At 37.1% G+C, this 10,787-nt stretch overlaps 1 protein-coding gene across 1 annotated transcript in view; it reads left to right on the forward strand.

Moving 5' to 3' along the window:
• crabp1a (cellular retinoic acid binding protein 1a) overlaps positions 1 to 10,223 on the forward strand; it is a 33,212-nt gene extending 22,989 nt beyond the window's left edge. The window contains exons 3-4 of the mRNA XM_059335599.1: positions 570 to 683; positions 9,906 to 10,223. Of these exons, the coding sequence (XP_059191582.1) occupies positions 570 to 683; positions 9,906 to 9,956 (165 nt within the window). The 3' untranslated portion in view covers positions 9,957 to 10,223. The remainder of the gene's footprint in view (positions 1 to 569; positions 684 to 9,905) is intronic.
• Positions 10,224 to 10,787: the final 564 nt, after the last annotated feature.

Raw genomic sequence — 10,787 nt, forward strand, 5'->3', positions numbered from 1 at the left:
CATTTTGTGTCTTCTGTGGGTTTTTTTTGGTCATTCTGTCTTCTCATTTTGTGTCTTTTTTGGTAATTTTGTGTCTTTTTTTGTCATTTTGTGTCTTTTTTTGGTCGTTTTTTGTCTTTTTTAGTCCTTAAGTCCATCCATTTTTTCTACTTTCAAAACACTATCATGCTCAATAAAGAATTTTAAATGTGTCAAATGTGACCAAAGGTGTCAAATCTACCATATAAGAGGGTTCCATCCAGTTCTATCATTTGATACTAAATCTATTTGAGCTTGTCTCCAGTTTTACTTGGTATATCATCATCAAACTGAAACTGGCCTCATGGAGTTTACAGCCAGAACTTTAGAGGTAAATGTACAGTAGGGCTCCACGCTGCTTTGTTTTCTAGTCTGATGGAGGCAACAAGTCTGGATTATTTGGAGCTTTTGGACACTCCACAGGGTTAAAGGATAATAGGCCAGATTTTGGTGCAACTACAAGGTATCTGCATAAAGTGGGCATGTGTGAGCCTCGTGGGGACCCTGGAGCCTATTTTCCCATTCTAACAGTGTTCTCCCTCCCCCTGCAGAGCCTGGCCACCTGGGTTTCAGAGAACAAGATGTACTGTAAGCAGACTCTGGTGGACGGCGACGGCCCCAAAACCTACTGGACCCGAGAGCTGAGCGGCGATGAGCTCATACTGGTGAGACACGGCCATGACTCACCATCCGCCCAAAGCCTCTTCATAGATTAACAGAGAGAGAGAAGACAAAAGGCTCCGTAGATTAATGAACTCTCATTTACAGCTCTGATCAACAAAAAATAGATTTAAAAAGTTTTCTCCGAAGGGGAGAGTGTGATGTGATGGTTTCTCTGAGGCTGTTATAGTGTGTTTCTGTGTGGGAAATGTTTTGTGTCTCTTTGTGGTTGTTTTGTGTCTCTTTGTTGACAGTTGGTGTCTTTTTTAAATCCTTCATTACTATTGTTGTGTGTCATTTTGTCTAATTTTGTGTCGTTCTGGTCGATTTTTTCTCCAGATGAAGTCTTTTTCTTGTCTCTTTGTAGTTGTTTTGTGTCTCTTTGTGGTTGTTTTGTGTCTCTTTGTGGTTGTTTTGTGTCTCTTTGTGGTTGTTTTGTGTCTCTTTGTTGACAGTTGGCGTCTTTTTTAATTCCTTCATTACTATTGTTGTGTGTCTTTTTTGTCTAATTTTGTCTTTCTGGTTGATTTGTCATTTTATGGTCTTTTTCTGTTTGTGGTTGTTTTGTGTCTCTTTGTAGACAGTTTGTGTCTTTTTTCATTCCTTTATTACTATTGTTGTGTTTTGTTTTTACCATTTCGTCTCTCCGTCGTAATTTTGTGTCTTTCTGGTCAATTTTTTTCTGTATGAAGTCTTTTTTTTTGTCATTTTTTGGTCTTTTTCATGTCTGTTTGTGGTTGTTTTGTGTCACTTTGTGGTTGTTTTGTGCCTCTTTGTTGACAGTTGGCGTTTTTTTAATTCCTTCATTACTATTGTTGTGTCTTTTTTGTCTAATTTTGTGTCTTTCTGGTCATTTTTCCATGTTATGAAGTCTTTTTGTCATTTCATGGTCTTTTTCTTGTCTGTTTGTGGTTGTTTTGTGTTGTTTTGTTTGGTAGACAGTTTGTGTCTTTTTTCATTCCTCCATTACTATTGTTGTGTTTTGTTTTTACCATTTTGTCTCTCTGTCGTAATTTTGTGTCTTTCTGGTCAATTTTTCTCCCTATGAAGTCTTTTTTTTTGTCATTTTATGGTCTTTTTCTTGTCTGTTTGTGGTTGTTTTGTGTCTCTCTGTAGACAGTTGCCGTCTTTTTTAATTCCTTCATTACTATTGTTGTGTGTCTTTTTTGTCTAATTTTGTCTTTCTGGTCGATTTGTCATTTTATGGTCCTTTTCTTGTCTCTTTGTGGTTGTTTTGTGTCTCTTTGTAGACAGTTTGTTTCTTTTTTCATTCCTTTATTACTATTGTTTTGTTTTGTTTTTACCATTTTGTCTCTCCGTCGTAATTGTGTGTCTTTCTGGTCAATTTTTTTCTGTATGAAGTCTTTTTTTTTGTCATTTTTTGGTCTTTTTCATGTCTGTTTGTGGTTGTTTTGTGTCACTTTGTGGTTGTTTTGTGCCTCTTTGTTGACAGTTGGCGTTTTTTTAATTCCTTCATTACTATTGTTGTGTCTTTTTTGTCTAATTTTGTGTCTTTCTGGTCATTTTTCCATGTTATGAAGTCTTTTTGTCATTTCATGGTCTTTTTCTTGTCTGTTTGTGGTTGTTTTGTGTTGTTTTGTTTGGTAGACAGTTTGTGTCTTTTTTCATTCCTCCATTACTATTGTTGTGTTTTGTTTTTACCATTTTGTCTCTCTGTCGTAATTTTGTGTCTTTCTGGTCAATTTTTCTCCCTATGAAGTCTTTTTTTTTGTCATTTTATGGTCTTTTTCTTGTCTGTTTGTGGTTGTTTTGTGTCTCTCTGTAGACAGTTGCCGTCTTTTTTAATTCCTTCATTACTATTGTTGTGTGTCTTTTTTGTCTAATTTTGTCTTTCTGGTCGATTTGTCATTTTATGGTCCTTTTCTTGTCTCTTTGTGGTTGTTTTGTGTCTCTTTGTAGACAGTTTGTTTCTTTTTTCATTCCTTTATTACTATTGTTTTGTTTTGTTTTTACCATTTTGTCTCTCCGTCGTAATTGTGTGTCTTTCTGGTCAATTTTTTTCTGTATGAAGTCTTTTTGTCATTTTATGGTCTTTTTCATGTCTGTTTGTGGTTGTTTTGTGTCTCTTTGTGGTTGTTTTGTGCCTCTTTGTTGACAGTTGGCGTCTTTTTTAATTCCTTCATTACTATTGTTGTGTGTCTTTTTTGTCTAATTTTGTCTTTCTGGTCAATTTGTCATTTTATGGTCTTTTTCATGTCTGTTTGTGGTTGGTTTGTGTCTCTTTGTGGTTGTTTTGTGTCTTTTTGTAGACGCTTTGTGTCTTTTTCTCATTCCTTCATTACTATTGTGTTTTGTTTTGACCATTTTGTCTCTCTCCGTCATAATTTTGTGTCTTTCTGGTTGATTTTTCTCCCTCTGAAGTCTTTTTATGGTCTTTTGGTGATGTGATCGTTTCTCTGAGGCGGTTACAGTGTGTTTCGGTGTGAGAAATGGTTAATAAACGAGGCGGGGAGCGTATGAAGTCGCCCCGGAGATTCATCTCTAAAGGAAATGAGAGAGTTTGTTTCCCAAGGAGCCCAGCTTTCATCCTCCCCGCGGAGAGACGCTGAAAGAGAACAAGAGGAGCTGCTGGGCTGACGGGGCAGGGAGACCCCCGCCATCACACACATTAATATGGGCACAAGTCAACGGGTCCAAAGCCCCTCCAACCATGAGCAGGGAGCCGTCCAGGACCAATGGACGGACTTGGAGCGTTCTCACGCTCGCCTCTGTTGTTCCTGCTCTGCTGAGGAGATGAATGTCCGACGGGCCCAAAGCTGGAACAACAATACGGAATATGTAGATGCTGGAACAGTAATCGCACATGATCACAGGATGTTAGTGGAGCTTTGAGGCGTGGGCCGATTCACAGACCGAGGGGGCTTCGCCTCTTTTTGGTTTAGTTTTGTGTCTCTTTGTAGACAGTTTTTCATTCCTTCATTTTTATTATTTTGTGTCTTTTTTGGACCATTTTATCTCTCTGTCTCTTTGTAGACATTTGGTGTCATTTTTAATTCCTTAATTACAATTGAAGTGTTTTTGTCGTTTTAGTCTTTTTCTTGTCTCTTTGTGGTTGTTTTGTGTCTATTTGTAGACAGTTTTGCCTTTTCATTCCTTCATTACTATTGTTCTGTGTCTTTTTTGGACCATTTTGTCTAATTTCGTGTCTTTCTGGTTGATTTTTCTCCCTATAAAGTCTTTTTCTCATTTTATGGTCTTTTTCTTGTCTCTTTGTGGTTGTTTTGTGTCTCTTTGTAGACAGTTTGTGCCTTTTCATGCCTTCATTACTATTGTTGTCTTTTTTGTCTAATTTTGTGTCTTTCTGGTCAATTTCTCTCCCTATGAAGTCTTATTGTTGTTTTAGGGTCTTTTTCATGTCTCTTTGTGGTTGTTTTGTGTCTCTTTGTGGTTGTTTTGTGTCTCTTTGTCTTTTTTCATTCCTTCATTACTATTTTTATTGTGTTTTCTTTTGTTTTTACCATTTTGTCTATCTCCATCGTAATTTTGTGTCTTTCTCGTCGATTTCTCAAGATGAAGTCTTTTTCTTGTCTCTTTGTGGTTGTTTTGTGTCTCTCTGTCTCTTTGTCTCTTTTGTCTAATTTTGTGTCTTTCTGGTCGATTTTTCACCCTATGAAGTCTTTTTGTCGTCTTTTGTTGTTTTAGGGTCTTTTTCTTGTCTCTTTGTGGTTGTTTTGTGTCTCTTTGTAGACAATTTTTCATTCCTTCATTATTATTATTTTGTGTCTATTTTGGACCATTTTATCTCTCTCTTTGTAGACATTTGGTGTCATTTTTAATTCCTTAATTACAATTGTTGTGTGTCTTTTTTGTCTAATTTATGTCTTTCTGGTCGATTTTTCTCCCTATGAAGTCTTATTGTTGTTTTAGGGTCTTTTTCTTGTCTCTTTGTGGTTGTTTTGTGTCTATTTGTAGACAGTTTTGCCTTTTCATTCCTTCATTACTATTGTTCTGTGTCTTTTTTGGACCATTTTGTCTAATTTCGTGTCTTTCTGGTTGATTTTTCTCCCTATAAAGTCTTTTTCTCATTTTATGGTCTTTTTCTTGTCTCTTTGTGGTTGTTTTGTGTCTCTTTGTAGACAGTTTGTGCCTTTTCATGCCTTCATTACTATTGTTGTCTTTTTTGTCTAATTTTGTGTCTTTCTGGTCAATTTCTCTCCCTATGAAGTCTTATTGTTGTTTTAGGGTCTTTTTCATGTCTCTTTGTGGTTGTTTTGTGTCTCTTTGTGGTTGTTTTGTGTCTCTTTGTCTTTTTTCATTCCTTCATTACTATTTTTATTGTGTTTTCTTTTGTTTTTACCATTTTGTCTATCTCCATCGTAATTTTGTGTCTTTCTCGTCGATTTCTCAAGATGAAGTCTTTTTCTTGTCTCTTTGTGGTTGTTTTGTGTCTCTCTGTCTCTTTGTCTCTTTTGTCTAATTTTGTGTCTTTCTGGTCGATTTTTCACCCTATGAAGTCTTTTTGTCGTCTTTTGTTGTTTTAGGGTCTTTTTCTTGTCTCTTTGTGGTTGTTTTGTGTCTCTTTGTAGACAATTTTTCATTCCTTCATTATTATTATTTTGTGTCTATTTTGGACCATTTTATCTCTCTCTTTGTAGACATTTGGTGTCATTTTTAATTCCTTAATTACAATTGTTGTGTGTCTTTTTTGTCTAATTTATGTCTTTCTGGTCGATTTTTCTCCCTATGAAGTCTTATTGTTGTTTTAGGGTCTTTTTCTTGTCTCTTTGTGGTTGTTTTGTGCCTCTTTGTCTTTTTTCATTCCTTCATTACTATTGTTGTGTTTTGTTTTGTTTTTACCATTTTGTCTTTCTCATCGATGTTTCTCCAGATGAAGTCTTTTTCTTGTCTCTTTGTGGTTGTTTTGTGTCTATTTGTAGACAGTTTTTGCCTTTTCATTCCTTCATTACTATTGTTCTGTGTCTTTTTTGGACCATTTTGTCTAATTTCGTGTCTTTCTGGTTGATTTTTCTCCCTATAAAGTCTTTTTGTCGTTTTAGGGTCTTTTTCTTGTCTCTTTGTGGTTGTTTTGTGTCTCTTTGTTGACAGTTGGCGTCTTTTCTAATTCCTTCATTACTATTGTTGTGTGTCTTTTTTGTCTAATTTTGTGTCTCTCTGTCGTAATTTTGTGTCTTTTGGTCGATTTTTCTCCCTATGAAGAGTTTTTGTCGTTTTGGGGTCTTTTTCTTGTCTCTTTGTGGTTGTTTTGTGTCTCTTTGTAGACAGTTTGTGCCTTTTCATTCCTTCATTACTATTGTTGTGTCTTTTTTGTCTAATTTTGTGTCTTTCTGGTCGATATTTCTCCCTATGAGGTCTTTTTGTTATTTGATGGTCTTTTTTTTGTCTCTTTGTGGTTGTTTTGTGTCTCTTTGTAGACAGTTGGTGTTTTCTTAATTCTTTCATTACTATTGTGTGTCTTTTTGACTAATTTTGTGTCTTTCTGGTCGATTTTTCTCCTTATGAAGTCTTTTTGTCATTTCATGGTCTTTTTCTTGTCTCTATGTGGTTGTTTTGTGTCTGTTTGTGGTTGTTTTGTGTGTCTTTGTGGTTGTTTTGTGTCTCTTTATGGTCAGTATGTGTCTCTTTCCGTGACATCTTACATGTGAAGGCCAGGCGTCAGTAATCCGTCCCTGATGACGTCCTGGGGAGGAGATCTTCAGCCTCCTCACTGAGAGGAGGACAGGAGATGTTTGGGTGATAAAAGCGTCCTGGAGGAGCTGAAGGCTCTGATGGAGATTGATCTGTTTCTGTTTCTCTTCTCACCTCCGCCCTCCTCGCTGTCACACCGTCACACAACCTGCAGATAAACAACTCACAGAGCAGCTAGAGTCACACTTTCACTTCAGAACCACAGGAAAAAGGAGCACAAAGAGCCACGTTTTACTGGCCACGACAGAATGTGGAGATTCAAAATGAGTGTGTCCAGTTCAGATCAACTTAATTTCATTTATATAGCCCAAAAATCACAAATCACAGATTTACTGCAGCGTATAACCTGTACTGTACTGTAAAACAACCAGAACCTCTGTCTTCTCAGCGTTGAGCTGCAAGAAGTTTTCTGCATTAAAACAGTCTAAGAGTCTAGATAACTTAAAAACTTCACTGGGTTTAAGCCTTTGGAGTCTGGGCCTCTTATGTTGGTTTTGGACTCCTTTTCATTCTGCCTGTATAAACCACTTAAAAAGTGTTCACCCTGCCACGTTGGTATCATTGTTTTCAGTACAACCTCATCTATAAGACCTGATTATTATTTTTTCATTTTGACTTACTGGATCAACATTTTGAACACAGAAACACACAAAAAAAACCCCATAAAAAACACAAGAAAATTACAAAAAACATTTAAAAAAAACACACAAAACACATAAAAATGACACAAAACATTACAAAAAAACGCACAAAAATTACAAAAAACACATAAAAACACACAAAACACATTAAACACAAAAGATTGCATTGAAATGCTGAATGCACACTGCAAAATAAAAAAAAAGCTCTTCAAAAACTTCAGTAAAGTCATGTTAGACTTGGTCGAAGTGGTTTTAACCTTTGCTGAAAAAGAGTTGATGCGATAATGGGACATGGAAACTTCTAGAAAAGCCAAAACTTTAGAGGGAAGCTGACAGCAGCAGAGCTCTCCGGCGCTTTCGTGGACTCCAGAGGGTTAAATGAGAAAAAGAGTTGGGTGTCGTCCGCATATAAATTTATAAGAAATGTTTAAACTGTTTATGATCTGTCCTAAGGGGCAGTAAGTACATGGAGAACACCAGGGGCCCCAGAGCTGAGCCCTGTGGGACCCCACAGGACAGTGGGGAGGAGTCGGAAACAAAATCACCAATAGAAACAGTAAAACTTCTGTCAGTAAGATAACAAGAAAACCACTGTAATGCTGTAGCTGATCTGCCAACACAGTCACATTACCTCTTGATCAAAATGTGATGGTCAACTGTGTCGAATACAGAACTGATAACCTTTACTGCAGCTCTCCACCAGGGGGCGGGACTTATAACGTGTACTGCAGCGACCAGGGGGTGCTCCAGATGTTTTGGTCTCACTTGTGGGAAGGTGTCATGACTGTCATCTTTATAAATAGGATAAATAGGGGCCTTAGTTTCAGAAATACTGAATATTTGAACAATTCTATAACAATCTACCAACATTTTCCTCCATCTTCAGACTCATCAACAACATGAAATCCTTGAAGGGACAATGAAATGTAAAGCACGGCATATTGAAGAGGAGCTGTACTAGTTGATTAATTTCAGATAAAAACCTGCGACATGTATGACGGCACATATTTATAAGACACTCAGCTTTGACTGCAAGTAGAACTATTATTTACCTACTCGAATGTGCAAAGCTTCAGTATGTGACACTGATTGAATTCATTCTGTATCACTTAAATTAAATAATACAAAAAGTATTCCAATCACAGCAAGAAAAACCAAAACAAACCCCTGAATCTGAATCATAACCTGCGACATGTATGACAGTACATATTTATAAGATACTCAGCTTCGTCTTTTATTCAAAATTTGACTGCAAGTAGAACTATTATTTACCTACTCAAATAAATGTGCAAAGCTTCAGTATGTAACGCTGATTGCATTAATTCTGCATCATAAAAATAAAGAAGTAATTCAATCACAGCAGGAAACACCAAAACAAAACCCTGCATCTGAATCCTGTCTGTCTAAGACACAGGCGGTTCACACTGTAAGCAGGGAACATTTCCATACAAACTGCATTATCAGTCTAATTGGTTTAGTCTGGGAAGACTTTCAGAGGCGAAGTCGTGTGGATTTTCTGCAGCTGCATCAGCCTGAAGTAAAATCAAAAATCAATCAGTTCTGAAGCGTTTCTTCTGGTTTCATCATCATCAGTCTGCAGGACGACAGCAGCAGAGTTTATCAGACGCTTCACGCTGGAAACATGTTCACAGTGAGAACACAAAAATCTTTAAACCCAGCAGCTCGGTGCAGACAGAAACGTTACCTGAGCCTTCACTTACTGCTCAAGTCTGTTTGTTTGACAATACACATATAAATGTGTGGTTGATGCCCAATGACAAGCCATAAAAAGCCACAGAAAGATTTAATGAACAAAACCTTCAAATAAACTGTCATTAAGTGGAAATACAACATAAAATTACCAAAAAAGATACAAAATTACACAAAAAGACACCAAAAAATTACCAAAAAGAAAGATGTAAAAAGATATAAAAGACATGTGAAATGACAAAAAATGACCAACAATAAACCTTTAAATGTTTCTCAAGCAGAACACCCAGGAAGACATTTAAAAAAAGGAGGTGTAAACTGACATAAAAAAGACAGAATTAGCAAAAAAAGACATAAGAGACCAACAAAAAATGTAAAATGACCAAAAAGGACATAATATGAACACGAAAAAGACACAAAATAACCAAAAACTGATGTAAAATTACAAAAAGAGACACTAAATTATCAAAAAAAACCACAAAGTTACCCAAAAACTTGTTAAAAATAACAAAAATTACAAACTGCTAAACTTCCTTTTTTATATCTATATAACGTTATTTATAACTTTATTAACACGTTGCCGTGGATACGCATTGTTTTGCTTCTCTCCTGATGACGGCTCTCCTTGTTAGTGACCTGTCAATCAAAGGTAGCCCCGCCCCAAATTATACAATTCTTTATCTTCTATTTTCTTCTACTCTATTTTTTACTAGTGGTTGAGACCATAGTGTTGTCCTAAAAAATATTTCTGAGCTAATTAATCAAGTGAGAAGATTTCTCATTTTGTGTTGAAATGAATGGACCCAAATGCTTCTGCAGCCTCCGTCAGCGGCCCCTACTGGAATTTTCACTAGAATACAGCTAAAAGCACTTCCTAGTTTGCCCCCCTGCTCAGACCCGGAGGTTGCCGCCTGGGTGAGACTTGTTTTTAAACATTTCTGAGGTAATAAATCAAGTGAGAAGTTTTCTAATTTTGTATTGAAATGAATGGACAAAAATGCTTCTGCAGCTGCCGCCAGTGCCCCCTGCTGGAGTCTTTCCTGGTTTGCCTCCCTGCTCAGACCTGGAGGTTGCCGCCTGCTTCAAACATGTTGAGTCCTCTGTCTGCAGTTGACTGTCCCAATAAAACAGCAAACAGCTTTAAAATGTGAAGCTAATTCAACACTTTCTGGCTGTAACTCTCAGGTGTTTTTTGTTTCTTCTCCTCAGACTTTCGGGGCGGACGACGTCGTGTGCACACGGATCTACGTCCGGGAGTGAAGCTCTGCAACCTCATCAGGACAAGACAGACACCCACAGCAGCACGCTAACACGCTAACACGCAAACATGCTAACAGTATCCTGTGTGAGCTCTCAGCATCAGTATCATAGTCTCCATAAACACTAGCAGCGTCTCTGTAATCTGGTTTTTCGTAGTGAATTTTGTGTCTGCAGCTCATATCCGCTGCGTACGTAGGATCTAGTCCTCAGTGGCATCAAGTATTCATGTTCAATGACAGGAAACAATAAAATATGGAACAAACGGTATCAGAGTTTCTTACTTTTCTTCATAATTACATTAAATACATGTTCAAATACACTTATCATATACAGGTGCATCTCAATAAATTAGAATATGATGGAAAAATCGATTTCCAGTAGTTAGAATGAATTAATCCTCACAACCTACGTTCATTTAATTAGTTATCACAAGATAACGGTGCATAAAAAAAAAAAACGAGAAAAAAGAGAGAGAAAAGTGAGAATTTTTCTCATTTTGTATTGAAATGAATGGACCCAAATGCTTCTGCAGCCGCCGTCAGCGCCCCCTGCTGGAATTTATGGTAGAACGCCGCTTAAGGCACTTCCTGGTTTGCCTCCCTGCTCAGACCAGGAGGTTGCCGCTTGGCCGTTACCAACGCACGACAGCAACGTTAACCCTTAATAGGACACTCATTGAAATACTTGCAAATTCCAAATTTCAAACCTAGAGAATATTGGAGGATATTACATACAGTCAGAATGTGGACTGTGAAATGTGTAAAAAAAACAACAACATACGGACCCAGGGGAGGGGGTAATATTTTGAGAAAAAAAGTTTACGAGATTAAA

The sequence above is a fragment of the Centropristis striata genome, chromosome 6, assembly GCF_030273125.1.
Source record: "Centropristis striata isolate RG_2023a ecotype Rhode Island chromosome 6, C.striata_1.0, whole genome shotgun sequence".
Lineage (NCBI taxonomy): Eukaryota > Metazoa > Chordata > Actinopteri > Perciformes > Serranidae > Centropristis > Centropristis striata.